The sequence below is a fragment of the Chondrus crispus genome, genomic scaffold (assembly GCF_000350225.1).
Source record: "Chondrus crispus Stackhouse genomic scaffold, scaffold_230, whole genome shotgun sequence".
NCBI lineage: Eukaryota > Rhodophyta > Florideophyceae > Gigartinales > Gigartinaceae > Chondrus > Chondrus crispus.
Window position 1 is genome coordinate 8014 of NW_005179107.1, and position 27420 is coordinate 35433.

The window sequence follows — 27420 nt, forward strand, 5'->3', positions numbered from 1 at the left end:
GGGGGGAGGGAGCGAGGGCGGGGTGGTTCACAGGAAAGGGATTTCGGCGAAGCCACTTCATCATCGATCATGAACTAGAGAGCAGCCTCCCCGGCTTCTCTCCATTTCATGATCGATGCCAAGGAGGCATTTGATTTCAAAAAGCTGAACTCTGGGTGCTGAACTCTGGGTACCCTTCTGCCGTCCGGTGGTGCTCCGTTTCCTAAACAGAGTGTAAAATGCTAGCAAGCGACTGTCGCAAATTTCACGTGGGCGTCGAGGCGGGGGAGGGCCGAGTTGTGCACATAAAATGGCGGGAGAAGGTACTGTGTCTGGTTTGTAATGTTGAGAGAACTAATGTTTTGATCTGCATGTGCTCGTATTTGGATTTACCCTTCAGAAGGGTAATTCCACCCTTTCATTGTACTGCAAGTGCCACTGCACCGCATCGAGTCCATGGAATTTTAGTAGTGTGCATATGGACTGGGTGTGGATTGGTACTTCCTTTAGCCAATAGATTTCGACCAGTTCGCAGAATTACCAAGCATTACAGTGGTTCTGTGTAGCATTCGTTGTGGCGTGCGATTAATTTAATGAAATGATCCGGCCAATAGCGTGACCGCAACTGGTTGAAGGAAAACAAAAGAAAAGAAAAGCGCCTGTTAGGACTGGCCCTCAAGCCACAACAGGAAAGTTATCTTGTAGGTATAGGACTGAACTGTTCGGTTACTATGCTTCAGTTTCTTTCGTTAAATGCGACGTTCTTCTACGATTTTAACACTGTTACACCCTGACAGACTATGATTCCTTCGCCTATAAGGTGTAACCGTAAAGTCGCCCCCTTTTCATAGTGTCGTATCCGGAGACAAACCGGCTCACAATTTTTGTCGGAGTCTACAATCAAGGAGGAGCATTTTTCTAGAAAAGAAATAATAAACGAACTCAAGAAAGTCGAGGGTCATTGACCTCTGGTTGCATGGAGAGATATGTTCATATCTCTTTATTGCTCCAAACACAAATGTCTGGTACTAAAATGGCCTGAGGCCATCCTTGGCCTGGTTTTAATTTCGTGGTTTGATAATATTTTGTGTTACTCTTTTTGCTGTTGTATGCCGGCAACCCCGGATGTGTCAACTATCTCTATATTTTTAAATACAGGAAAAAGCTTTTCGCAGTGATATCCTATGGCTCGTGTCGCTGTCTGGTCGGCGACCAGTCTCCAAAAAATCGAAATGGTATACTTTCAACCTGCAACCCTTAAACTGTATCTGCAGTACAGAATTGTGCTAAAAAACAGTCGAACCTCAACATCAGAAGCAAGCCATGCTTCGTTTATGAACCACACAGAAGTGTCCTCCATGCTTTAAACTTTCAGGAGGCCGTATAGCTATGATAGTGGGCAGTTGATCAAGGCAGTTTAAACTTTTCGTCGTCTGAATGTTGAGTCTTTAAGTTGCGGAACACAGCTGGCAGAGGGAGCAAACAATTTTTCTAACACGGCATTTGGGGGGGAGGGAGCTTCTGCACCAGCCCCGGTCCATCGGAGATAACTGAAGCCCGGTTGTCATAACTTTATCTTTTTCTCGTTCTCGTTCGTCAGCTCTCCTTCCTGGTGTCTATGGCAAAAACCATCTCGCCTTTACCGTCTATCCTGGTCGATTATTTTCTGTGCTCCACTCTTTTTCCTCGCGTAGACATGGGCACGAGGATGATGTATAGAGTCGCATTGGGTGCGAATAAAGCGTCAAGGCAGCTTCTCTCTCAAGGAAAATTGCTTTTGTGGTAGGAATTTTTTGCTGTGTTATGAATATGCTTCTGTAGTGCATGAAGTATAAGGAATGAAAAGCTTGTCAAGGGTGCGGGGCCTGCAGCGCAAATGAATATGGAGATGGTGGAGAGTAGAGTTTGAGTGTTCGTTTTGTCAGAGCCGAATAGAGCCTCTCCTATGTAAATATGAGTAAGCTCTACATGAGGTCGCGTTAAAACGCAGAGTGCGCAGGCAGTTCCCTCTTGAAAGCTAGACAAGAACAGTGGGACACAAACCCATTTACTGTACAACAGAAAATGAGGATAAGATGGACTAGACGCTACGTCAAAACGCAACTGAAACTAGTGTACGGGACGAGAGAATTGGGCGACTTAGCGCTCCTTGACAACGTCATATTCTGACATATTCTTGTTCAGGTAGATAGGAATATAGGAGCAGGTGGGGAGGACTTTCGCACCGGCTGCACGAGCATGAGCACAGGCGAACTTGACGAGTTTTGCGGCGATTCCTTTACCTCGGATTTGAGGCGGGACGTAGGTGTGGGTGAGGTTGTAGAGCGGATGCCCGTCATCGTCGATAATCTCGTATTCCAGGACGGCCGGCTCGGGGTGGCCTGGTACTGTGAAGGTGAATCGGTTGCGGTGCGGCTCTTGGACAACGACGGGGTCGGGCATGGTTGATGGGTATGGCGAGGAAGGTTTAGCTTGAAGAAGGAAGTGGTTTGGAAAGCCTTTATACCGTGAGTTGAATTAGCAAAGAGTGGACTAGAAGTGCTCAAGGTTTGGCGTCTAATTTTAGTTTAGAATTTTAACTCCAAAACCAACACGGTTCAGTTCTCGCGATCCAGCAATGCATTATGACTTCACTTTTCGAGGTGGATTAACTTTATTTAAAGGCAGGGCGGTGTCCGAGCAGTGATGTAACATGTTACCAGCCTTTTTTATTTTACATCCTACAGTATTACAGTACAGGGGGGGTCTCTTAATTAGTGCACTTTTAGTTAGTGCACATTGGACTTTAATGCACCCTCTGATAGCTTGGCACGACTTTGTACAGGTGTACACGTATGTTCACGCGAGCACAATGGTCGTCGCCGTCCGTAGAGAGTGGGTTCCATTCTTTTACAGATCCCAGCAACCTTATGCATCTTCGAACAACTAATCACACAATGAGCACAACTGAACCAGCATCCAGGGCGTCAAGAACACGCCTTACCCTTTCGCAAAAAGAGGAGGTGCTGCGGCGACTTTCACAAGGGTGCTCGGCACGTCGATTTGCAGCGTGATTTCAACTGCTCCCCAAGAACGATATGCAACATCTTGCTAAGCGAGCGTTGAGCCGTGTCTATAATGAACACACGAAGCGTCAGCGACGGCAAACGCTGGTAACGGAACATTTCGTTGCCCCGTAAACTACTTTTTAGCGAGCCCCTTAGATAATGCACATTGAAGATAGTGCACATAGAATGCGCATGGCACGGGGGTGCACTAATTGAGGGAGTCGCCTGTATTCTCTTCAGCAGCGCACGAACTCGTACTCGAGGAGGTCCCTATGTAAGGCTTCACTGTATTCGGTACTGTACATCACTGCGGACTGCTAATAATAAAATCCCGATACGTGTGAAGTTCACACGTATCGGGATTTTATTATACAGTAGGTCTTCACTACAATACCTCAGTTCTATTGTAAAGACCCTGGTACAGTCACCATCAAAAATATAGGACCAGTTGGGGGCCAAGGTTCCACCAAAGGACACCCGGACTTCCGCACACCAATGGAAAGCTTGTTTAAAAACCATTGCAAATATGCGCTCAGAATTTTGGACCGAATAAATAAAACACTCACAGAAACAAAACATAATTTTTTGGCTGTAAAAACTATAGGACCACTACAGTATATTGTTTTTTAATTGTGGCGCGAAAGCGAAACACCTGTCCCAGATGCATAACCTGATCCAGCACACTCCACAGAACACCAATGTCGATTGCATATCCTTAAAAAAATGCCTCGCGGCACCCAGCTTACCCCAACCGAAAGAATAGAGATCAATACTTTGAACTCTGCAAAGTGGTCTCATCGGCAGATTGCCGAGAAGTTGAAGCGTTCCAAAACGGTCGTCACAAGATTCTTAAAGAATCCAGCAGAGTATGGGACTATCCAGAGGCCTGGCAGACCTCCCAAAGTGGCCGGCGCCGTCCGTAAGAGAGTCATTCGTGAGGCCTCGAAGAAACTAACCACCGCACCAAAAATTCGGAAGGCCTTGGAGCTATCGGTAAGCACCTCTACAGTGCAACGGATAATTAGAGGGACTGGTTTTATGGCTTTTAAAAAGATGACGACCGCCCCGTGGATTACAAACGAACATCGCAAAAAGGGTGTCTTGGGCAGAGACACATGTGCAATTCTCCCTGGAAAAGTGGCGTACTGTGGTCTTTTCCGATGAGAAGAAATTTAATCTGGATGGCCCTGATGGGTTTGCCTACTACTGGCATGACCTCAGGGTCAGTGAGCCGATTTTTCTGAACGCCAAAGCGAGAGTGGATCAGTCATGGTTTGGGCTGCGTTTTCGCACTACGGAAAATCTGAGCTGGTTGTGACATGCGGACGACAGAACGCTAAAAAGTATTGCGAGACTATGAAAGACCATTTACTTCCCTTCGCGGCACTTACACATGGCGAAAAACTGGATATATCAGCAAGACAATGCTTCCATACATAGAGCACATGAGACCAGAACGTGGTTCAAGGACCATGGAGTGGACGATCTCGACTGGCCAGCCCGACCTTCGGACCTGAACCCCATAGAGAACCTATGGGCCATTCTGGAAAGGACCGTATACCCGTCCGCACGCCAATTTTTGTCTACCAAAGATCTTACTAGTTGCATCATGGAATGCTGGGAGAAAATTGAGGACGAAGTGCTGCATAACTTGGTAGCGTCAATGCCAAGGCGTTGTGCTGCTGTCATGGTAAAACAGGGTTCGAAAACAAAGTACTAGGGAGGTGTGGCAAACAATATACTGTAGTGGTCCTATAGTTTTTACAGCCAAAAAATTATGTTTTGCTTCTGTGAGTGTTTTATTTATTCGGTCCAAAATTCTGAGTGCATATTTGCAATGGTTTTTAAACAAGCTTTACATTGGTGTGCGGAAGTCGGGGTGTCCTTTGGTGGAACCTTGGCCCCCAACTGGTCCAATATTTTTGATAGTGACTGTAAGTTGACGACGGAGCGGTTTTTGCGCATTGCAAAAGTCATACAAAATTTTAGAAAGAAATGCACATGTAATTAAACGTACGCAAGAAAGGCAATGATTAGCGGGAAGACCAGATCACTGCGCAAACAAACCGAAACTACGCAAATCACCAGTCTTCGGTCGGCTGCCGCCCGAGATAGTTCGCAACAACACCGGCCCTAAAGCCTTTACGGGCAGCGGGCTGGCGTTATTCTCTGTAGTTCTTCTGTATACGTCTTCGACGTTCGATCTGTGAGGTTCATATCTTGTACTAGCGATTAGCTAATTGCTGGTACAGGATTGCATCTGCAGCCCGCAGTGGCTTGCGGTTAATGTAAAAGTTGGTGAAGCCGAGGCACAGTCGAAAGACTGCATCGTAGTTTTTCTCATCATACTTCCATTTGCTGGACTACACGTTCCGAAGCTCACAAAGGCGACCAAAAAAGTTCTTAACAATTACTCGGTCGCTATAAATGTGGTGGTTTCCGCGACCTCGGCAGGTGTCAGCAGACCTCGAGGTTGTTTGGGCGTGGGGTGAATAACGCGACAAAACTGTTTTCCTTCCTGGTACCCCTTGTCTGTCAGCAAAGCCCAGTGGTTAGGATAGTGCTCGCTCAGTGGACCTTCATAGAACATGTCCAATTCTGCGGCGGTCTTCTTCAGCTGTTTGCGATGGAACGATTGCATCTGCTGGAATAGCACCAGATCCGAGACAGACCCCGGTTCATGGAAACTAGCCCCCAGCGCCAAACCACATGGCAGCACCGACACCTCGACTTTGTAGCCATATAATTTGTGCTTTCCGGGAAAAATACTTCTTGCCCCCTCCTAAATGCTCCCAAAGGGCCTAAAACTTGGTTAAAACGTCACTTCAGTGGCAAACTGTGCCATAGGATAATTGGAAAAACAACGGCGTTTCGATTTCAGGAGGTCCGTGGTCCACTTTCGTGCTCGATAGTCTACATAATTGTTATAGACCGCCTCATAAATCTAATGCACAAACTTCATAATGAGCCTCTCGAACGACGAGGCAGAAATTCCAAACATTCAGGCAAGGAAGTCCCAGTTTCCCCCGTGCTGAAAGAAGGCCAGCGTCATGAAGAGCACGTCTTTGGGATTTTGTGCACTCTTGCGGCCCCGTCCAACAATTAATCTGTACTTTATGAATTCCTCAAACCCTATCCATACGGCCATAAATTCTTGCGGCTCAAAGTTGGTCATCTCGAGGATGGCGCGAGCACCGTCTTGATCGTAGAATGCATCGAACACCGGGGAATCGCTGCCAGTGTCTTCATCAGAATCAGCAGGGAGGCCTTCGCTGTACTGTTCGAGCTCATTGCGGCGCTCGATAGCAACGGACAACAATGCCGCGAGCGCCGCTGCAGCGTCTTCACTGCTGAGGCCTGCCATCTTTGTGACAGCGGCAATGGGGGCTTGGGAGGCGGTGACAATGGGTATGTGGGGCTTGTTTGGTGATCGGTGTGCTTACTATGGCCGCTATGGCGGCAACTGCTCTATATTTCAAATGGCGATGTCATTTCGGAAATGACATGGTCATTTCCTGGGTCGGTTTCGTATTTTGGAAAAGGCGCGCAATTGTGGGAGTGCCACATCGCAGACGTCGCCCGGTCTGAAGGCGAATATGTAAGTCATTTGTACGCGTCAATGTACACTGCGTGTATAGGGGTGAAACTCCACGAGAAATAGCACGCGTCTGTAAGTACTTACTGACAGCCGGGCGTCTCGCCGTACCAGCCTCGCCGCCGACCCATAAGTAGTAGAAGCGAGCTGTCCTATCCCGCTACCTCTCCTCCCCATGTCAATTTCTCTTTGCGAGAAATTCCCCTCAGCAAGCGAGGCGGTGACACATTCTACAGAGTGCGGCCAGAGCACTCAGAGAGATGACTGAACAAGCAACTGACCCCGTCCGAAGTCCCGCCGCCCCTCGTGGTCGTGCAGCCCGCGCTCGCCGTGAGGGCTGCCTGGTAAAGCGCTGTACCATCGCGTCGGGACTACGGGGATGTGGTATCAGAGCTAAGCTCTCTCAAGATGGTAGGAGAAGGAAGCGTTTTCGAGCGGGGGCCCCATGTGCCCGTCACGCACATGGGGTATTTCAAACCCCCCGGGGCCGCCTTCCTCTCTGAGTTGATGTCGAGGGACCGGCGGTCTGCTAAAGAATGGGAATACATCAACGCTGCTGGAGTTTGGACTGAGCTGGGTGTGGAGGCTTTGGCGGTGGCCAGGGACCAGACGGAGGATGTGCCAAGCCTAGCGCGGAAGTTAGCTCTAGCGGAGAAGGCGATGAACGCTGCGCTCGAGGTGTTGTCTATGAGGGCGCAGTACTTTAGGGAAGATCACTGAGCAGGGAGTTGAGGCTGCACGGCAGATGTCCTTCCTGTAGCATAAGGACGCGTGTCTTATCTACACAAAAATACTGTCCGCGTGGAAACATCAACCACGTGGCAAACGTTATGACGACGACTGTCATTTTTCGGATCCGTCTAATGTTGTGTGTAAGGCCACCGATCCTTACAGTACCTCGAGTACAGTACTGTAGCGCAACGGCGCAAATAGTCGTTACGAAGTCTCTTCTGTATTAGCGCCGTTACGCTTTACGGTGTAAGAAGTACAGTATTACGTATTTAATAAAGGAGGCCGCTAGGGGAATGAAGAGAGGACCATCAACAGCACACGGGGGGGGCTAGTCTGGTCAAGTCCGACCCCTAGTCGTCTACGTTTTCATTTCTTTTTCGGAGGTCTTTTGGCCATTTTCCCTTTCGTTTTCCGTTCTACGTTCCGACCACCCACCCAAGGCTGAGGCGCTACGATAGCGCGGCTCTGTGCCAGGATCCGGACTCCGCGTCGTCGCCCTGACCGCAAGGGCGCCGAGTCACGCGTAGACCCGTCTATCTGCCAGCCGTTGCTCGTTGGGGTGTCGAACCCATTCAAGACTCTACCACGCTACCAGGGACCCGTTCCCATTCGCTTATTGGCACGTGCGCCCGGTGACATCGCACTTCGAGCTACAGTATACTCCCTGAGCCCGCTCCCGCCTTCGTGGTCGGTTCAGCGCTGGGGTGTTATACTACACTTCCTGGTGGAGCAAGGACACGACGCTGTGTTCTCTGAATCCTACCGCTCCGCCAGGGAGGCGTTGAAGAGCAAGCTGGAGGTCGAGGCTGCGATGATGCTGGCCAAGGCGCGGTTGGAGAGGGCTACGGGCAACAGAAACACTGGACCCCGCAGGCGGGGCCCAGTGATCAGTGATGGAGAAAGACGGAGCCGCTGTCGCCGCAATGGGAAGGGGAGGAGCACCATTGCGGAGCGGAACGGCCCTCAGAGCGGACGCTTGGCGTTCGGAGGAGGGGGCCAGTGAGTGCCTGACGAGGCACATCCGATACGGGATATTGGATCTGCTTTCGGTGCCCTTTGAGAAAGGGTTGGTACTAGGGGAGCTCCCCCCGTCGGAGGAGGACAGGACGTTTGGAAGGGATGATCTGGAGAGGGGGTGCAAAGAGGGGCTGTACGAGCGCGTGGGGTACGAAGAAGCGATAGAGGCGGCACACAGTGGACGAATGGTGTCCTCAGCTTTCACTGTGTGGCAGGGGGAGGGCGTCGACAGGCGCGGGCAATTTGTAATTATTTTCAAACGCCAGAGCGGGCACTGGGAGAAGGGGTCAATCAAGATGGAGACACTGCAGTCATTCGCCACACAGCTGCAAGGTGGGGATACACTATTGTCGTGGGACATTAAGAGTGGGTACCGCCGCTTCTATCTCCACCCGCGCATGCGCGAGTTCTTCCTCTTCCGGTACGACGGTTTCTTCTACCGTTGCATTGCCCTGCCGTTCGGGTGGAGCCGATCTGTACTGTGATTCACTAAGCTTCTGCGCTCGCTGGTGCAGCACCTGCGCGAGCGCCTGGGCTACCGCGTGCTACCCTACCTCGACGACTTCGCTTGCGCGCCCTCTCCGCTGGGGCGCCCGTCAACAAGAAGGGACTTTGCAAGGGCGCGGCGAAGGTTGGCCGGGCTCTTCGGGCGGCTGGGGCTGGTGCGGCACGAGAACAAGGGATTTTGGGACGGGACGCCGGTTCTGGAGCATCTGGGCTGCGTTATCGACACCTAGAAGATGCGCGTGTTCGCGTCCGAGAAGAAGGTCCTAAGGCTGCGGCGGCTGGCGAAGGAGTTGTTGCTGGGCGGGCACTAAACCGGCGACTGGTGTCGCTCCGCAAGCTCCGCCATTTCCGCGGCGTCGCCGGGTCCATGACCCTCGCGCTCCCGCTTTCCCGCTTCTACACTCGCAGCCTCTACTTCGAAATGACCCTCGCCGGGCTGCGAGCAGCGTGTGGGATAACTCCTCTCCGCCCTGGGTTGGGTGAGAGGCAGAGGCTTTAGCGAGGGAGCACGCGGCGCGGACGCCACGCGCTAATTGAACCGATCGGACGAGCTCGCGAAAAGGGAGTGGCTCACTGGCCGGTTACGCGCAGTCGCCCCGTGGTGCGTGAACGGGAGCGACCGGTAACGGGTTAGAAGCCAGCGCGCGCGACAGACAACCGAAAACGGACGTACGTAGGCGCGAAAGGGACGGGGGCGAGCTTACCCCAGTTTACTGGTGGGGACCGGTGTCAGGTCTTAACCACTCAGAGGGACGCCTTGGACACCTGTCCCAGTATACAGTAGTACAGTACCTGCCGCCTAGTGCGTGCCGGGTACTGTACACAATTAAAAAGCTAGCGCCTCAATTCCTAATTACCGCGCGGACGCTGCAGCTACACGTGTGTACTACTGTACACACGCGCTGCTTACAGACTACCGCACGGATGCCACGTGTGCTGGCGTACACGCGTAATACTGGCATACCGCTTGGCCGACACGTGCACTACTGTACACGTACGCCAGATTACGACCGCTCGGCACGCGCGCGCTCCCTACACGTGGGCACACCCGCCCACCTGTCCACCGTGCACGGCCGCACTGTTAATAATCTCCCGGCGCGCGCGTCCGTCGTTATACTACACAGCGGAGCGCGAGGAGCGAGGGCCAAGTACGAAGGGGGGGTTTGTTGCGAGCGAAGCGAGCCCCCCCGTAGTAAATTTCTGGGACGTTCCCGGTCAGGGAGATCAGAGGTTCGCTCCGCTTCGAGCTGTACGCGAAGAGATGCAGAAGGTCCGCCTGTGCCGGCAGTCCCTTCGCAACCTGCGGTACTGGCGCGCGCTGACGCGCGGGGAGGGTCGCCATCTCGTCCGCGTCGCTCCGGACCTGACGATGCACTCCGACGCTGCCGACGTGGGCTACGGAGGAACGCTCGGCTCCGATGTGCTGGCCGGATCGCAGGGTTTGTGGGAGGGCCAAGGTTTCTGAACGACGGCCGACCGCGTGCAGTCGATCACTTGGAGGGAGTTGAGGGCAGTTCGCATGTTGCTGCAGCTGCACTTCGCCGCGTACGTCAGCCGGCCGGACGTGCGCAAGCTTCTGCTGCACAAGAACAACCAAGCCGTCTGCTTCATCTTGAACGCGATGGTGTCCTCGTCCAAGCCGATGATGGCGGAGCTCCAGCGGCTGCACGTCATGATGCAAACGCTTGGGGTGTCGATCGAGGCCCGCTGGCCCTCCGCCGTCAACCGTATCGGCGACGCCCTGTCCAGGGTTTGAGACCCGGGCGACGTGCAGGCAACGACGCAGCTCCTGGCATCCATACAGGACGAGCACCGGCTCGACTCGGTGGTGTTCGCATTCCGGCCGCTGGGCGAGACGGCGGTGCACGCCGCAAATACCTCGCGACGCAGATGAGGGAGGACTGGGGCGACGGGAGGGCGCGGCTATGGAACCACCGTTCGATCTTCTCCTGTTGGTCGTTCGCAAACTCGTGGCGGATGGTAGGAAGGGTGTCCTGGTGGCACCCCACTGGCCAGCGCAAGCTTGGCATGCGAAGTTGGTGGCTCACGCCACCAGCTACAAGATCCTACAACCGGACGACGACGCCTTCTCTCTACTGCGAAGTACGAAGAGGGGCAACGACGCCTGGTCCGTCGTACTCGCAACAATGGCGTAAGGATCGCATGGCAGGAGGGGATAAGGGATGCTGTGTTGTCAAGGTGCCGGGATGATGGCGCTACCGGTGGAGCCCAAGCGGCCGCAGACCTCCTCGCTGACTTCGGTTGGACGGCTGGGACCTGGCTCAACCGATCGAGCCAGATCAAGAAGTGGTTTGGATTCTGCGAAGAGGATGGTAGGCCTAAGCTAGGTGCGTCCGAGGGCGATGTCCTCGATTACATCGGGTACCTGGATCTCGAGGTGCGCATAGGTCCGACATCGATCGCCCAATACGTAACAGCGGTCTCGCGTTACCATGAGGTCCTCCATGCACCATCGCGCACTCACACGCCCCTCGTCTCCGCCCTGGTAAGGGCCTACGCAAACAAGCACGACCTCAAAGGGGTAGTTAAGAGTGCATGTATCGGTCTCTCCGCCGGCCTCGTGAGGCAATTGGTCGTCTACGGCCTGCAGACCTGCGACGTCGACGAGGCCGGGTACTGTGCTTGTGTGCTCTTTGCTTTCGCCTTTAAGTGTCGCTCCGTATCAGTTGCGCATCTCAAGGACAGCGACATCACGGTCTCTCCGATGCTCGTGACGGCCGTCCTGACTCACCGCAATGGCAAATCGCGCTCTCGGCCGCTGCGCCTGCAGTTGCCGACCAACCCCACTTGGACACAAGCCGACTCTCCCAACGTACTACTTCGCAAGTGGGTCTCCGTTTGGCCGGCGAACCTCGGCTTCTTGAACCTTTGCGACGCTCAGAAGCTCGGAACTGCCGACCTGGGGATGGCCTTGGAACATGCGATCGCTCTGGTGAATGTCACGGCACCGTCAGGATGCTACTATGCCTCGCATAGCGCGCGCATTGGAGGTTTTAATGAGCTCCTGGTGCTGCAGTTCACGTGGGAATGGATCATGAACCGGCTCGATTGGGCCTCGCAGAACATGTTCAGCGTCTACTTTGACAGTCGCATTTCTGTCACCGCCGCTTCGGAGTGGTTCTTTGCGCATATGCGGACACCGCCCGTCTAATGCATCTCCGTGCATCAAGCTATGGCTTTTCTATTTGCCCCCTTCGCGTCAATGTACACTGGGTGTATAGGGATGAGACTCCACGGGAAATAGCACGCGTCTGTAAGTACTTACTGACAGCCGGGCGTCTCGCCGTACCAGCCTCGCCGCCGACCCATAAGTAGTAGAAGCGAGCTGTCCTATCCCGCTACCTCTCCTCCCCATGTCTATTTCTTTCCCACCCATCCTCTTCACTGCCGCTCTCGTGTCGTGTCTCCCTTTTCATCATGTCTTTTTCTCTTTCTTTGTTTTCCTTTTGAGTCTTTCGTCCTTTTTAATGTTTGATTCGTTTTGTTCTACTGTAGCGCTACTGTAGCATGTTGGATCCTGTTAAGCTGATGTCCCACTGACCATCAACCATCGTAAAACTACGAATATCTTCAGTTCATGGTGTACTACACAATCACGACAGTGTTTCGTGAGACGGATCAGAATATCGCTATTTTATTGGCTCTCTATTCTGTCTCGGGGTAACTGCACAAAGGGCCTAAAGGGGGGGCACGCAAAGATGGGACAAAAACTGCCAATTAGCATCATAACTCTGCTTCGCAAACACTCTAGGAACTCATTTCACTATCAATCAACCCGTCACGCCGTTACCAATGAGACCTCTGCGCGTGGCGAGAATCCTGTAAACAGTACCGTCACAAGGGGACTAAACGTGAATTGGAACTGTTATGGACAAATGGAGAGGAAACTCTCAGAAAGATCGGACAACCCCAAAAATTGGCCCAATAATTTGCCTTTATTTCAACTAAACCGACTTTGCCACGTCACTTCGGTTCATCCCAATATCCTGCGAAACGAGCTCAAAGTGGCAACGCTTTCGAAGTGCGAAGCTTTGCCACCAATCGACGCTCTCCTAAGGACCGTGTTCTCACCTGATGCCCACCTCGTAACACTTTTCCACGACGTTGCGCTTTGCGTGATCGGTTTGTGGCAGGCTGGGATTTTTTTTGACTCGTGTGAGCTCTTTTTCCAGCTTTTTGATTTCTTTTGAACGCCGCCTGCGCGCATTGCCTCTCTCGTTTCTACGAACCAAATCGAGGGGTTGCGGTGCAGTCACGACACAACCATTCGTGGTATCCACAAACCTGGACGCGGTCATTACTGCATCGGAGCCTAATATTTTTTCCTTAGTTTCAGCCATCTTTTTTTAAAGGCAGCATCCAATTCCTTCACCATCAGGATGGGGGCACCGACCATTGCGGATGCTGGACGAGGGTTGACAAGGATACGACATGGGTCCAACGGCCACAGTCTAGATTGTGAAAAGCTAGCACAGATGTTGTCTCGAGTAACCGACATATCATATGCATACCGCAGCACACTGCAAAAAGCGTAGACATCAAAAAGTTTGTCTGCAGCATGCAACATGCAGTTCTGTAAACCAATGTCAATGTAGTGTTTGAAGGATGGAACAAAACTGAGTCACACGGCTGGGTCTTGCCGGACGTGTGGCAAGGAAGAACTTATACAACAACGTTATGACGACTAAATAATTCAAGAACTTCCAGTGACAGATGCGATCTGTATCCATCGTTAACGAGAAGGACGCTTCTGTTGTTCTCCGTTAGATCAGAAACATAGAGGACGAACTTTTGAGCCCAACTGATAAAATTGCGGCGATCCACGCCTCCATTTTCCTCTCTCATCGCTAGCACAGAGTGTCTTGGAAGGACCGACAGCGGTGTCTCGGCCACTTCTGTTCCATTACGTATAGCAATCTTGTAGGGAACTCGAGTCCCTTTCATTACAAACAATGGCGGACCGTGTTCGCCCGCAGCCGAAATAACAGGCATCATTGTAATTCTCGCCATGCTCGCAATATCAGGACGCCGCATGTCCCTTGCCCCGTGGCGGGGCATCAACCTTCGTGCCCGAGATTCCGCACCTGCATCGCGGTTTGGAGTACAACCACATTCGTCGAGGTTAAACAATCGGGAAGCGTCCATTTTATACTCACTGATGAGTTTTAGAGTAGCAAAATGATTGGTAATGGACTCAGAATCGACTTGGCGAAAGCGGACAGCTTCCTGAGTAACCGGTCGAGCAAAGACTAGTTCTTTAGAGTGTCGTTGACGAAAACGGTACAAAAAAACCTTGCTCGGTGCTTTGAAATTCCACTCAGCTGGCAGAAGATGGCGCCGTGCGGCAGGCATTTGTGAAATGAGGATTTGAATGGCTTCACGAAGGTGTTCTTGAGTCATGAGCAGCCGCTTATTAGCGTTTTCTAGTAAAAAACCGACTACATTTCGCTCCTCGGCTGCTGTGAAGGCTGCCTTTCTTCCCTGCTTCTGCACAGCGGTGTGCATTCTTCGCTGCAGTGTTGCCCGTGGTATGCCAAACTTGGTCTCAGCGGCCCGGTACGTGTTTTTGTCGCGCACATATTGAAGTGCCTCATTGATTGAGGCAGGTGCTACAACGCGTTTTCGCGATGCCGGAATAATGGGGTTGACTGGGTTGGTGCAACGCTCAATTGTTCGGCAGTCTTGAGAGGGTACGGAGGGACTTTGTGGACACTTTGAAGGCAGTTGTGCTCATATGATGTCTATAAGAGGATGGGTCGGGGGGTTGTTTTGGGCGGGAAAGTCAATGGAAAGATTAGTTTTTGAATCTAGCCACACAGTTTCGAGCAACAGTGACTTTTCTCCGGCGTTTGGTATCACCAGAGATGCTCCAGCAATGCAAAACGCAATTTGTGGGCTTTTTGCAACAATTTATGTTGTCTCATGATTAAGTGAATGTCTCATCTTTGGGTGCCCCCCCTTTAGTATGTGAAGTTCACACTAGGCCTTCCACGTAGTTATGGGGTATAAGCCGTAAGAATCAATCATCATCAATAAAATACATCCACAATTGGATACGTTTCCAACAGTACATATTTACAGTGCCATAATTCAGTACGCAGCTATTCTACAGCAAGGGGCAGCACGACCACAATTACGTGTTAGCTTCATGAGCTTATTGTGATTGAGCAGCCTCAGGCCACCCCATTCCCTGACCGAGGCTTTTGTCAAATGCCCAAGTCTTTCGACAATAACACAACCCCTTCGCCCGTATCGGAGCCGCCACACCCCCTGGCCCCCCAATCCACTCCACAATCCCCAAACCCGCCCCTCCCACATGCTCCTCCATCTGTCATCTGCCCCTCCGACCTGCTCCTCCACCCCATACTCGCTCCCCCGATCCGCTCCTCCACCCCCCTTTCGCTCTCACGATCTGCTTCCCCATCCCCCCTGCAGCGCCGACCCGCTCCTCTGTCCCCCTCCTGCCCCTCTGATCTGTTCCGGCCTCTGCCCTCTTGACTCCGGCACACCGACATGCAGAATTATTCTTCAGTTGACGCCGCCAACGCTCTGCAAATTCTTGCTGACGCTGCAGTGGAGCGTCAGAACGAGCTTGAGAAATTCTCAGTTCAGCCTGACGTCTCCGATTCAGATGAAGAAAGCGACTCTGACAGCCGGTCTTTGATCGGTACTACGAGCGCGGCGGAGGGCAAGCAATTGTCAGCATGATCAATTTTGATCCAGAGGAGTTCACAATCATTTGGGCAAACTACAGAGATTTTATCACAACCCACTACAATTGTGGTCAAGGTCGCAAGTCACCGCATTCGGCAAAGGAAGTCTTGTTTATGACGCTCACTACCCTAAAACACGGCGGGCAATGGGATTTGTTGGCAAATCTCTTTTCCCTGAAGGGTCCCACCTTCGAAAGACTCATAATGCGCTTCGTGGACACGCTTTCTACCCACCTCTATGATACACTTGTCGCTCAAAATGGGGAGCTGTACTCCATGACTGAAATGCTGAAAGAAAAGTCTACTTTAAAGCACTTTTCGTTCGCTCGGTACGCTGTAGATGTCACTTTTCAGATGTGCAACCGGCCTAGTGGCAACATGCAGGAGGGAAAAAGTTTTTCTCCGGAAAACATAAGCTCTACGGCTACAAGGTGGAGGTTTCAGTTCTCCCAAATGGTTTAGCTATCGGCTGTTCAAAGCATGTGCCCGGGTCAGTGTCAGACCTTGAAAATTTTAAAGAAAACAGGGCTTTTCATGACGTGAATGTGAGGAAGGCGAGAAGTGACGGACATGTAACAGATCTTGGATTGTTAGCAGGTGAGTATCCAAGGCAATGGGCGATTTTAGCCGACAAGGGGTACCAGGGCGGAGCAGAGATTGTTCGCTTAGTCAGCCCAAAAAAGAAACCGCAGAATGCCTGTCTGTCGGTCGATGACGAGCGGTTTAACAGGAAAATCTCGTCAGACAGGATAATTGCAGAGAACTGGTTCGGTAGGGCGTGTGGTCTATGGGCGGTTGTCTCTAGCAAATGGAAGTGGTCTGAGAGCAGCTACGATACTATTTTTCAGCTATGTGCTGCGCTGACTAATTTGCACATTACTTGGCATCCACTTCGGCAGGAAGACCTGGATCGATATCAGCGTGTGAAAAATCGCCAGCTGCACATCGGTGTGGAACAAGTAGAGCGCCGACGGCAGTCCCAGGAGCGCTATCGTCGGAAGCGTGCGAGGCGCATGTCCCTGCAGTTGCACAGAGCTGGAATGCCAGATCGCGACCCCGATGCTGATATATGAGGCAATGACTACAGTGCCATTGAATAGTTCTGTAATGAATCACTTCCAACCCGAAAAATAAATGGCTACAAATTGTGCTAATTAATTGCCAAATTCTCAGTCGCGCATTGTAAGCGTTAGTCCCATCTGATGCCAATCAAACAATATACACCTCACCCGTCATTGCGTAGTTTCCCAGTCTTTGCGAGAAAGACCTACTGTGAACGCACACCTCCAAGCGATGCAGCACAGAGGCGATCAAACCCTTCCCGGAGGATTTACTAGCCGAAGCGGCTGATCTCAACTTGGTAGTTTCCACTCGAGGACAGCCCAACCGCTGATCCAATTTGGAGATTGTGCAGACTCTGCACTGCAGAGCACCGCACGGTATTCCAGCATTTGCACTTGGCGTTGTTTGCCTCAAATGTGGAAGAAGACACTCTTCTACTGTACGGGTTAATAACGATAACTTTTTTTGGCTAGACAATCAACAACCAAGTATGGGATCAGACACTTGTGCCTTCGCACCTCCCGCCTCCTCAGCCTTCTCCCGCAGGCTCGTTGCCATTCATCCTCGCAGGGGTAAACACCCCGTTCGTACCGCCTGCTTGCCTCGTCGCGTTCGAGCATCAATGATGCCGGAAGGTCAGGTAGCAGTCGTTGAAGTAAGTTAGAAGAATGAAGAAAAGCTGTGTGCGCTTCCTTCGCTGTGTTCTAACTCTGAGTTTCAATGCATAACTACTTGCACCGTTTCAAGATTGGCTGTGGAACTGACATGCATGGACAAGACGCTAATGTTGCTGCTACCCGAGCGTGTCGAAGTACGTACCGCACCACCGCTGCTTTCAAGTCGTACTGCGCAAGGAATGGGAACATGTGTATGACCTAACTCGACAAATTTTCGACGCACACATTTTGCGCTTCAATCAGATGCCATTGGGTTCAACTCGTTGCCGGGGCTAAGTCGTTTGCTCCCCGATGGTGATTTGTCGAAGATGAATGTCCACGTGCGGTTGGGTGTCCCCGAGCCTTATGTGAAAGATGTCGATGAACAGCGAGTCAAAGATCAGTTCCCGTATGGTACTGTTTCTGTCGAAGTTGTAGCTGGCGGTTTAGCTTGCGGTAGCGGCGTTGTCTTAGCGGAGCAAGGGGATGCACCTGACAATGATACGGCTCTTGTAGTAGTCGCAGCGGTCTCCGTGTTCTGCTAGCTCGACGACAGACGTATTCGGCTTGACGTTTGCTTTCATGGAGGACAACTGCTAAGATGCATCTCGATCGCACGCAACATACGAGATCCGGCATTTGGTAGGGTTTCCGCCAGTGAGGTGGCTGTTAGCTGCTAACGATACATCCAGCCGATCAGGTTGGTCGTCGAATCTAGAACACATTTGCATATTAGGTAATATTCCTAGCTATACATGCCTGGACTTCCGTATCGATGTAAGCTGGCGACATCAGATTCTCGCGTTTCGCAAAGAGCAGGGTGCGGCGTAGAAACATTCTTTAACTGTCATCAAAGAAGGCAGCTAAGAATCCATAAAATGAAAGAGCGGCGTATATCCACCGTCGTATTGTGAGGATAAGAACGAGCGCCGGCAAGCCCTAACGCATAGACAACGATGGCACTGCGAAGGAATAACAAGCAACGCTAGAGAGCGAGCCGTAAAAGTTTAGTGATATTCAGCTTGGTTTACGATCTCATTGCGAACCAAACAACGCAGCGACATGTCCTCTGTTTGACTTTTCTCGGAGTCGCGGAGAATGACGACAGATATGAGCTTTGACTTTCCGCATTGCTCAACCGCACTGCAAACGCGATCGGGCCAACCTGTGGCGCTTTGTCTCCTAGAAGGTGGTTAAGACCATGATCCAAACCCCGGCTACACCCCGAATGGTCACAGCACACCGAAAGCAGTACTGGCGGGCAAACTCGGAAGCAATAGTGGAAGCAGAACGGGGAGGTGCTTCATCTGGCTTTCCAAATACCGGGCAACTTGCCCTCGCTCGCGAGCTTCCGGAAGGCAATCCTTGACAGCCCCGTGGCCGAATCGACGGCCCTGGGCCTGCCCGTGATTACGCATCGCATGCGGATGCGGGTGGCGGCCGTGTTGTACGACATCTCGGCGAGCTTGCGTTGCGCGGCCTCGCGCACGGTCCACGGGAGGCGGCTCGACATGACGATGGACTTGAGCACCAGACGCGTCGGCTCGGCTTTGGCGAACATGCGCCGGCGCGCCATGTCCATCGCTACTTTGCCCATGGTGGAGAGGGGGGCTGTGGAGAAGCTGGGACGGGCGTGACCGGTAAGGACGATGTTCAGAAATGGTGTGTGTCGGTGGATCAAAAGGCGTTGTTCCTGATGCGCTGTGGGTACGGGATTCTTTGAATAAGGCATATTCTTTCCTGATCTCCAGGGGGCTGTAAATTAGGGCGGGCTCTAGTGAAGGGGAGGAACATTAAATGTAAAATTTTTCTGAAATTCAGGCCTGATAATGCACCTGTGTATTAGTGCCATTCACGTGCAAGTGGCAAATATTAAAATGTGCAGCACACTACTGCATCGCCCCTGCCACAGTGGTGAAAAAATATATAAAGCACGCCCCAAAACCGCCATTGCTGCACAGAGATAAGTGCTTGACTAAAAAGGATCCTTGCAGCCCCTCATACACGAAAGGGAAACTCGAATATGTAAACGGTTTTATACAATCGTGCTTTTCCACCACTGTAATACTGGCCCTCACGGCCGTGATGTAGAAAGAAAAGCTTCGGCGTGGAGATCAGCGTTCATGGACGAACGCCAGTCGCGTTTAGAGCTCGATCGTAGAGTGAATATGGCGGCGGGTTTTATGTCGGCATAGCTCGAAGCTTCATAGCTGCAAATTAAGACGTGAGATACGGCAGAGGTGTTTGCACTCGGGGCAAACAGCAATACACATCAACGAAAATTTTCATGGCTCCCGTAGCGACTACAGAGAAGGAAGACAAAGCGACCGGGTGCTCCAAGATATTTTCGGACGCTACCATAGAGTTTAAAAGACCGGAAACTGGGCGGTGCTCGATGACAGCGAAGACAAGTGTTCTGTGCGGAGAGATCTAACAGCGAGTTAGGGTTAATGAAGGATAGGCACAGGCGCCTTCGGTAGTACCCTTCTCACAGGCTCAATCTGTGACAAGGCTCAAATTGTGACACCAAAATTATAATGCCGCGCCGCATAGTTTCGCGCATATGATTTTGCTAAACTACTTCGCAACGAATTAAATATATTCGTTTGATGAAACATATTCACATGCTCTTACAAACGGTCAGTTTTCTGCTCATGCTTTTGCAGAGGTTTCCGTCGCTCCCAATAATGATTATGTGTTGCGCAACATTCTGAGAAAGAATATATGCCTGTCAAAGAACCCCACACCTAAGAAATCTAATAGAAAATTCCTCGCAACAGGAAACGCAGCGACGGTTGGCAATTTGCAGTCCGTTCGTGCTCGTTTGGAGGGGCGGAATTCTCCAAAAGCGCCCGTACCCAACGTTTATCACATTCAGGAGTTTAATGTAGAGAATGATACTGCAAACAAAAAAAATATTGACTCTCAGAAACGTCTGAAAGCGCGGTCTGCGGTGTCGCCTCTCGAAGACATAGTTTGCGACGACTTGCCAATTTCGCAATGGCCAAGAGCCCGAAAACAGCGGATGCAGGTTGAGGAAGGCGAGTTGTTGAGGACCCGCAAGCACACGGCAGCGTCGGCTTTGTTGGGTCTCCCATTACAGATGAAGCGTGCAAGGCATGAAATTTCTCGTCGTCCCACTTTGACCCTGGCACACTTTGGAGACCAATTCTCCCGTCCAAATAAAGACAATTTTCTTCGAATACGCACTGCATTCGCATATTTATCATAACTTCTTATGCCGTCCCACATTGAGCCAGTGAGAAGGGTCCTGTGCTGTAGATCTGAAATTCCTCCAAATATGAGATAAGATAATGGCAATCTCGGACCCCCACCAACAACTTTTCGACCGAACCTCCCGCACTCCTTCACATTCGCGCCGTTGAGAACCCTCAACTCTCTCTTCTTCTAATCCCGTCTCCGCCCCTCCACGATCCACGCCTCACCAACAGGGTCGCGTCCGATTCCCATTCCCATCATGACCTCCTCCCTCGCCTTCACCATCCCACCCAATGCTCTCATCACCCGAGCAAACACCGATGCTCTCTCTGCCAGGAAATGCTCTCCCACGCATCATCAAAAACCCCTCTCCGTCTCCATGGCGGTCGAGAACACCCCGCAAGGGACCCCGGCCTCATGGCCGACGCGGATGGCCCGCGCAGGCCGCGTCGCCGGCGTCTCGGCGGCGGCTGTGGCGGCCGCCATGGCTGCTCCGAACCTGCTGGCCCAGCGCATGTCCTCCCCAGACGCTCCTTTGCTGACGCCCGTCGCTGCGCCTGCATTCGCCGCTGCTAAGTTTTCAAAGAAGACCGTCTCAGAAAAGCTCTCGCAGGTCCCTGTTTTTGCCGTGACCAACGCGTCCGGGCAGCCTTATCTCGCCAACATGGACGGATCTGGCAGCCAGATCGGGCTCATATTCTTCTCACACCACGACGCGCTCAACATGCTCAAAGACATGAAGAAGAACCCAGGCGCTTCGGATGCGCGCGTCTACATCATGGGGCTCGATAAGGCTTACGAGATGGTCAAGGCGAAGCCACAGCCGTCAGGCATTCGCGGCGCCGCCGGAGAGGAGCTCACCATGGTCTTTCGATTTTTCCCGGACTCGAAACAGGTTAAGGCGGCCGAAGGCTTGCAACGGAAGCTCAGGAGGCGGCGGGGGGTCGAGGGCATTCCCGTGTTTGTCGCTAAGGGGCTGACGTTGCGGAAGGGGTCGGAGAATGTGGTGCCGCTGTTTTTGACGAAGGAGGACCTGGATTCGGCTTGGTCTAAGCTGCGGGACTCGAACAAGGACCTACCAAACAATGCATCGGTTGTCGTCGGCAATTTGTTGTACATCATTCAGCAGATGGAGAGTGATGGAGAGCCAGAGCTACGAAATCTTGGATTTTTTGCACCAAAGGCATCAGTTGAGTATGTCACCAAGGAACAAGCGGGCCCAACAGGACAGGCGCGGATGCACCAGAACCCCGTCACCCCGCAAAAGTGAAGAGGGCGATAAGATGAGCGATAAGGAGACTTAGACTTCGGGAGTCGGTCATGCAGGAATTCTACTAAAATGGGTGGTTGCGCTTGCAGGCCTTGCGTTACAGGCAGTAGTAAGGACGCGAGGTGGGAAATGGAGAGTGACTAGCGCTGGAGGATTGGCGTAGAGTTGGATCGGATTGCTGCGTTGCTGAGGCATCAACTCACTAAACTTGCACTATTCCAGTAAGTCGTAACGCGGCGCAGGCATTTGGTTTACTAAAGTTGAGGTGCACCCCAGGCACCGGGAAAATAGACTGCTGCAATGCAGTATAAACTTGGTCGTTCGTTGCGGCAAGATCTTTGAACAAAACATCATGGTTGCTTGAAGACACCGACAAAGGGCAGATGGCGAAAGCGCTGATCGACGTCCAGGCCATATCCGATGACAAACTTGTCCGGGATCTTGAAGGCGACATAGTCGATATGCGGCACGCTTTCGGGCCTTCTGGTAGTTTCTTTCTCGAGTAGCGAGCAAGTCTTAATGCTGGCGGCACCCTGCCCCTCGAAGCTTTTGTAAAGGTTAGTGAGGGTGAGGCCCGTATCGACGATATCTTCGATGACGATGAGGTGACGACCTTTCAGGGAGACATCGTCGAGCCCTTGGATAGTGACGCTCCCCGAGCTTCGGGTACCGACGTACGAGCGGGCGCGGATGAACTCGAGCTCATGCTCAACCGTCACGCTCCGGGACAAGTCAGATGCAAACATGTACGAGCCCTTCAAGACGACAATGAGGAGGGGGTTGAGACCGGCGTAATCACTGGAAATCTGGTCCCCGAGTGCGAAAATTCGCTTTGAAAGGGCATGCGTGCCGATGAGGACCTCGCTGACGACAGAGGTCCATTGGGCGGGGACGGGCGCACCGGACTCCATTTCAAGGGGGTGGGTTTGGGATGGCGGGAGGGCACGACTGCAAGGGCGGGGGCGGAAGAACGGAAGCGAATGCTAGGGTGGGGGAGGGGATCGGTTGTGGGATGAGGGTTGTCATGGCGGGTTTGAGAGATCTAGCAGCTGGCGGGGAAGGCAGCAGGGTGGGTGATTTAACTTAGCCGACTAGCCAGCGATGGGATCAGAGGCATTTGCGCCTTGTTTGATGCGGACGATCTTGTTTTCTAGAAAATTTACAAAGATGGGGGATGGGGGGTCATGACCCCTACTACACTTCGGGAACTAGCAGTGTCGTCGCTGCCGTGGTCTGTAAACATGTTTCTGGAGGTCAGAATATGGACGGCCTTGCGAGGAAATGTAGAGGGCGTCTTCGGCTCTAAACCTCTGTTCGTTACATCAAATCACTCCCTTTCAGCTCTGCCGCGAATGCTGTCACGGTAGTAATGTTTGCCTTCCTCCCTTGCCATCCGTGTGCCCTCCTCCTCCCGACCATTCGCCACCGCTCGCTTCGGCAATCTCGTCGCCTCGCCTCGCGACCGACACCGCGTCCACGTGCCAAGCTGCAGGTAGAAGTCGTGACGCTATGCAAGCGCTCCGGCAAGGACAGCGTGTTTGACGCCTCGATCACCGAGCTGTCGAAGCGCATGTCGCCCGTGCTCTCCGTGTCCTCGCGTTGGGTCAAGCCGGAGCACGCTGCGCGCACCGTCGCAGACCTCGCGCGGCGCGCTCCGGTTTTCGTGCTGGACGAGAAGGGCGGCATGCCGAGGGATAGCATCCATTTTGCGGAGCGGTTGTATGAAGCCCTTCAGGAGGGTGGGAGTAGGGCCGCGTTCGTCATTGGCGATGCTGCGGGCATTTCCAAGGATGTTCGGGATGTAGTACAGGCGAGCGGGAACGCGAGGTTGTTGAGCTTGGGGCCTCTCACATTTACGCATAAAATGGTGAGGGCGGCAAAGGGATCGCATCGCGTCACGCTGGGAAGCCCTTTTTTGGTTTCTTCATATTCACAGAGTAGCTAACATTAATGTACATTCTTTGTGTCCCACTCGTGCGTCAGGTTCGGTTGTTCCTCTACGAGCAGCTATATCGCGCCACGGAGATTCGAGCGAACAGCCGCTACCACAAGTGAACACTCCCTCGTTTTCAGTGTCCTAATCCAAATCTTCGTCTTTCTTGTCTTCTTCTTCGTCCTCAGCTTCTTGCTGTTTGCGGATCATCTCGGAGAATTCCCTGGGGTGTGGCGTCGGCACACGAGAAAGCGACTTTCGCAGGGCACGATCCTTTCCGTTGTCCGATTCAGGAGTGAAACACACCCCATGTTTCGCTTTCGGCGCGAATGGATCTGGGCTTGATTTGTTTTGTGACGGGTTCGAGTCTGCCATTGGGGAAAACGTTGCAGATTTGTTCATCGATTGCAACCCGATAAATTCTTCTTGGGCAAAGCTGGCCGTTCGTCGCTGTTTGCGGGCTGAACTGTAATCGGGAGAATCGTCCCTAGTTTCAGGGAACTGCGTTTCGGATTCTGACATATCAAGCAGCTAGGGAACGCTGAAGATTTTGATCTCGTCGGGAAGACAGCCTCAAGAAGAGGACAAGATCACAGCAAGTTGAGGATGTGTTGTGCAGCGTTTGACGGAGAATGGGAAGCTGGGAGTAAGGACGGGGGGGCTGGCTTTTCAAGATTCTCCAAGGTATCACTGTACCGCTTTTGAGCAGATGGCAGAATGCTTCAAGCCCCCAGGCAATGGGACTCGGCATCGTTCCCGGACTTATAAAGATAAACGTCGGAAGCATGCGAAGTGGCCTCGCGCAGCAAATGATCAAGTTGGCCCTAAACACAGTTTTGTAGCCGCGATGGTGGCCCGATGCTCCCCCCTGCCATGTTCATGTGGCCGCACCACAGACCACTGTATATCTTTTTCGAGCGGTGCGCTTCCAATGAAAGCACTCGGGCATTCCATCGCTACCTTCAACATTCGAATCATCATAACTGTGCCCTGCGGGTTATACCGTACCGTTGGGAAAAGTCTCCCGGGAGTCGGGACGAAGAAATCGTGGTGGTACAGGAAGGATATCTGATTGGCGAGACGCACATCGAAGGGCTACAAAGGCGAGCAAGGCACGCTTGACGATGGTAGGGGCAAAAAGTAGAAGGGTGGAAAGTGTCGCCATGAGAGGTATGGAAGGTACAAGGACCGCGGGGTTGAAGCTCGCGCATGGTGCAGCTTCCACGCGGCATGCATGTTGGATTGCCGACTGGATATGCTCTGAGAAGAGTGACCTGCCTCCGAGGCAGTCCATTATCTCTACGCGTGCGACAAAAAAACCGGAACGCAACATGGGCAAAGCGACACAAGTGAAGAAGCATGAGAGCTACAAATACGGTGCAGTACTTCTGTTAAATCCAGAACAAGAATTCGCCTAAATCTGCGCAAGGGTATGTCTTGTTCCTACTTCACCTCGGTAGTCGGCACACACCCGTCAATCTTTCGCTCTAACCTGCAGTGGCCGCTTGCAGAGCTGCGGTGGGCATTAAACGGGCAGCTCTGAAGTTACTCCTACTGTACAAGATATCGTTTGCATAAGCCGATATATCGGTCAGTGCGTACACGAATGGTATGGGACTCGTCCAAAAAGAGGGGTGGCGCCCAGAACAGGGGGAGAAAAACTTTTTATTGTCTTGTTGCGACAGCGTTTATCTATGCTGCGCGAATAGCGCTTATTGCAGAGCCCGCAACTGACGCGACAGAAGCGTCAGTTGCCTTCGGTAGTGAGTGGTATGTGCCTCCCGCAGAGGCCGCAATTTCCTTTGCGACGCCCGTGCTGACAAACTTGTTTTCAGTGTCAATACATAGGAGGTCCATTCCCTGCAAGGCACCGATCTGCTTAGCGATGTTGAGAGTCTCTTGTTTCAGCTCTGCCTTGCTCATCTTTTCCTCCAGCTCTTCCCCTTCACTCGTCGCCAGTGGGACATTGGCGCGCCCATCTGAGATGCAGATGATGATGACTTTACCCACATCACCGCTTTTCTGCGCATTGATCCCTGTGCGGACGGCCTGTACCAAGGCATGCGCCAGCGGGGAGCCTCCTCCGCATGGCATTGTCTCCAGCCTCTTCTTGGCCATAGTCACACTCTTCGTCGGCGGTAATACAACTTCTGCTCGGTTCCCTTGGAATGGGATCAGCGAGACCTTATCCCTAGTCTGGTAAGCTTCAGTCAGCAGGCGGATGGCAGCACCTTTTGCTGCGTTCATACGGTTGAGAGCCATTGACCCGCTCGCGTCGACTAGAAAGATGACGAGAGCACCAGCCTTTCGTGCGAGACGCTTTACGCGCATGTCAGTTTCCTCGACAAACACCGATCTCGTCGTGCCACTTGCTGCCCTTGCACGCCTAGCCTTTTGAAAAGGCGCTGAGGCGCGAAGCGTCGCATCGATGGCGAGTCGTTGCGTGCCACCCGACGGCATCATTGCCTTTATGTATCGCCCGCGATCCTTTGAAAACACCAAACCACGTCCGCCTGCATTCCCTTGTTGCTGCGATTTGCTAAACTCCAACAAATCCGGATCCATGACGACGCCTTCTGGGTCGAACATAAACTCCTCAGGGATTTCAGGGACTTCTTCAACGTCCTCCTCCTGTTCCTCGTTTTCCGGCTCTTCCTGCTCTTCCTCCTCCGTGTCCTCGTCGATATCCTGATCCTCGTTCTGTGGCGGTGGGGGCGGCGGAGGGCTTTCCATCTCCTGCTCCATCTCCTGGTTGGAGTTCCGGACCAGAGAGCGGGGCAGGATAGCCAGGCGGACGGCCGTCCTCAAGTCGTCCGAGTTGACCTTGCCCCGCCCTTCGAGAGCTGCTGCCGCCTTTGCAACCTCCATGGCGAAGAGTTCCGCACGATGCCCCTGGCACGCGGCGCGTGTGGCCTCGGTTACGAGGTAAGCAATTTGCTCATTCGACATGGTGACTTCCTTCAGATACTCCCTCGCAAGTACGATACTTGTGGCCATCTGATCGGTTTCCCCGGACATTTTGGCGACAAAGTCAACCGGGCTGTCACTGAAATCAGTGGCCGAGTCGACGGCCTCAATGCGTTGCTCCATACTAAGCGGCATGGCGTCGACTGATAAGTTTATGGCGAGGCGATCGAGCATATGGGGCCGTATTTCGCCTTCTTCCGGGTTGTACGTGGCAATGACGAGGGGCCGGCACGGATGGGTCACGGACAAGCCCTCCCTTTCGACGCGCACTACACCGCCCGAGATAACCTCCAACAGAACGTTGGCGAGGCCATCGTCCAGCAGATTGAGCTCATCAATATACAGCACGCCTCGATGGGCCCTTGCCAGCAAGCCCGGCTGAAAGACGGTAGTGCCCGTGCGGACACTAGCCTCGACATCGACGGATCCGATGAGGCGATCCTCGGTGACGTTGAGCGGGACCTGCACAAACGGGGCCGGGATGACGACGCAGTTCGGGTCGGGCTCCACGTCGTCTGGATCATCCCTGGGCAGCGGCTGCTCATTGCAGTAGCTGTCGCGCACGACTTCGATCGGCGGCAGCAGCGCGTGGACGGCGCGCGCCATGACGCTCTTCGCGGTGCCGCGACGGCCGCTGATGCCGACGCCGGCGATGCGCGAGTTGACGGCGGCCAGAAGCAGGGCGAGCTTGACGTACTGCTG

The 27420-nt window shown here is 52.7% G+C and overlaps 12 protein-coding genes; 7 read left to right on the top strand and 5 right to left on the bottom strand.

Moving 5' to 3' along the window:
• Nucleotides 1–1997: 1997 nt before the first annotated feature.
• CHC_T00004421001 (hypothetical protein) lies at nt 1998–2421 on the bottom strand. XM_005715761.1 is given in 2 exon segments: nt 1998–2118; nt 2119–2421. 1 exon segment carries the CDS (start codon nt 2419–2421, stop codon nt 2119–2121), a length of 303 nt encoding a protein of 100 aa, XP_005715818.1. The 3' UTR covers nt 1998–2118.
• A 1328-nt stretch (nt 2422–3749) lies between these two features.
• On the top strand, nt 3750–4190 carry CHC_T00004422001 (hypothetical protein). Its single transcript, XM_005715762.1, has one exon. It carries the CDS (start codon nt 3750–3752, stop codon nt 4188–4190), a length of 441 nt encoding a protein of 146 aa, XP_005715819.1.
• A 229-nt stretch (nt 4191–4419) lies between these two features.
• Nucleotides 4420–4746, top strand: CHC_T00004423001 (hypothetical protein). Its single transcript, XM_005715763.1, has one exon. The coding sequence runs from the start codon at nt 4420–4422 to the stop codon at nt 4744–4746; it is 327 nt and encodes a 108-aa protein (XP_005715820.1).
• A 12466-nt stretch (nt 4747–17212) lies between these two features.
• CHC_T00004424001 (hypothetical protein) lies at nt 17213–18309 on the top strand. XM_005715764.1 is given in 5 exon segments: nt 17213–17295; nt 17296–17328; nt 17421–17484; nt 17594–17874; nt 17875–18309. 3 exon segments carry the CDS (start codon nt 17296–17298, stop codon nt 17872–17874), a joined length of 378 nt encoding a protein of 125 aa, XP_005715821.1. The 5' UTR covers nt 17213–17295; the 3' UTR covers nt 17875–18309.
• Nucleotides 18310–18561: 252 nt separating this feature from the next.
• Nucleotides 18562–18747, bottom strand: CHC_T00004425001 (hypothetical protein). The gene has a single exon (XM_005715765.1). It carries the CDS (start codon nt 18745–18747, stop codon nt 18562–18564), a length of 186 nt encoding a protein of 61 aa, XP_005715822.1.
• Nucleotides 18748–18750: 3 nt separating this feature from the next.
• Nucleotides 18751–18966, top strand: CHC_T00004426001 (hypothetical protein). The gene has a single exon (XM_005715766.1). The coding sequence runs from the start codon at nt 18751–18753 to the stop codon at nt 18964–18966; it is 216 nt and encodes a 71-aa protein (XP_005715823.1).
• Nucleotides 18967–21062: 2096 nt separating this feature from the next.
• Nucleotides 21063–22106, top strand: CHC_T00004427001 (hypothetical protein). XM_005715767.1 is given in 2 exon segments: nt 21063–21818; nt 21819–22106. 1 exon segment carries the CDS (start codon nt 21063–21065, stop codon nt 21816–21818), a length of 756 nt encoding a protein of 251 aa, XP_005715824.1. The 3' UTR covers nt 21819–22106.
• A 62-nt stretch (nt 22107–22168) lies between these two features.
• On the bottom strand, nt 22169–22729 carry CHC_T00004428001 (hypothetical protein). Its single transcript, XM_005715768.1, has one exon. The coding sequence runs from the start codon at nt 22727–22729 to the stop codon at nt 22169–22171; it is 561 nt and encodes a 186-aa protein (XP_005715825.1).
• Nucleotides 22730–22949: 220 nt separating this feature from the next.
• CHC_T00004429001 (hypothetical protein) lies at nt 22950–24273 on the bottom strand. XM_005715769.1 is given in 2 exon segments: nt 22950–23895; nt 23896–24273. The coding sequence occupies 1 exon segment, from the start codon at nt 24271–24273 to the stop codon at nt 23896–23898; it is 378 nt and encodes a 125-aa protein (XP_005715826.1). The 3' UTR covers nt 22950–23895.
• Nucleotides 24274–24923: 650 nt separating this feature from the next.
• CHC_T00004430001 (hypothetical protein) lies at nt 24924–25169 on the top strand. The gene has a single exon (XM_005715770.1). It carries the CDS (start codon nt 24924–24926, stop codon nt 25167–25169), a length of 246 nt encoding a protein of 81 aa, XP_005715827.1.
• Nucleotides 25170–25183: 14 nt separating this feature from the next.
• Nucleotides 25184–25294, top strand: CHC_T00004431001 (hypothetical protein). Its single transcript, XM_005715771.1, has one exon. The coding sequence runs from the start codon at nt 25184–25186 to the stop codon at nt 25292–25294; it is 111 nt and encodes a 36-aa protein (XP_005715828.1).
• A 149-nt stretch (nt 25295–25443) lies between these two features.
• CHC_T00008429001 (magnesium chelatase subunits I and D) overlaps nt 25444–27420 on the bottom strand; it is a gene marked incomplete at its 5' end in the record, with an annotated part of 1980 nt that continues 3 nt past the window's right edge. The window contains one exon of the mRNA XM_005715772.1: nt 25444–27420. This exon is cut by the window's right edge and continues 3 nt beyond it. Coding sequence (XP_005715829.1) covers nt 25444–27420 — 1977 coding nt within the window.

Coding starts and splice junctions, on each gene's coding strand:
- CHC_T00004421001 (XM_005715761.1), bottom strand. CDS start 2,421: ATGCCCGACCCCGTCGTTGTCCAAGAGCCGCACCGCAACCGATTCACC.
- CHC_T00004422001 (XM_005715762.1), top strand. CDS start 3,750: ATGCCTCGCGGCACCCAGCTTACCCCAACCGAAAGAATAGAGATCAAT.
- CHC_T00004423001 (XM_005715763.1), top strand. CDS start 4,420: ATGGCGAAAAACTGGATATATCAGCAAGACAATGCTTCCATACATAGA.
- CHC_T00004424001 (XM_005715764.1), top strand. CDS start 17,296: ATGATGCCGGAAGGTCAGGTAGCAGTCGTTGAA. Junction 17,329..17,420: donor GTCAGGTAGCAGTCGTTGAA/GTAAGTTAGAAG, acceptor CACCGTTTCAAG/ATTGGCTGTGGAACTGACAT. Junction 17,485..17,593: donor TGCTACCCGAGCGTGTCGAA/GTACGTACCGCA, acceptor CGCTTCAATCAG/ATGCCATTGGGTTCAACTCG.
- CHC_T00004425001 (XM_005715765.1), bottom strand. CDS start 18,747: ATGCGTAATCACGGGCAGGCCCAGGGCCGTCGATTCGGCCACGGGGCT.
- CHC_T00004426001 (XM_005715766.1), top strand. CDS start 18,751: ATGCGGATGCGGGTGGCGGCCGTGTTGTACGACATCTCGGCGAGCTTG.
- CHC_T00004427001 (XM_005715767.1), top strand. CDS start 21,063: ATGTCCTCCCCAGACGCTCCTTTGCTGACGCCCGTCGCTGCGCCTGCA.
- CHC_T00004428001 (XM_005715768.1), bottom strand. CDS start 22,729: ATGGAGTCCGGTGCGCCCGTCCCCGCCCAATGGACCTCTGTCGTCAGC.
- CHC_T00004429001 (XM_005715769.1), bottom strand. CDS start 24,273: ATGTCAGAATCCGAAACGCAGTTCCCTGAAACTAGGGACGATTCTCCC.
- CHC_T00004430001 (XM_005715770.1), top strand. CDS start 24,924: ATGGAAGGTACAAGGACCGCGGGGTTGAAGCTCGCGCATGGTGCAGCT.
- CHC_T00004431001 (XM_005715771.1), top strand. CDS start 25,184: ATGTCTTGTTCCTACTTCACCTCGGTAGTCGGCACACACCCGTCAATC.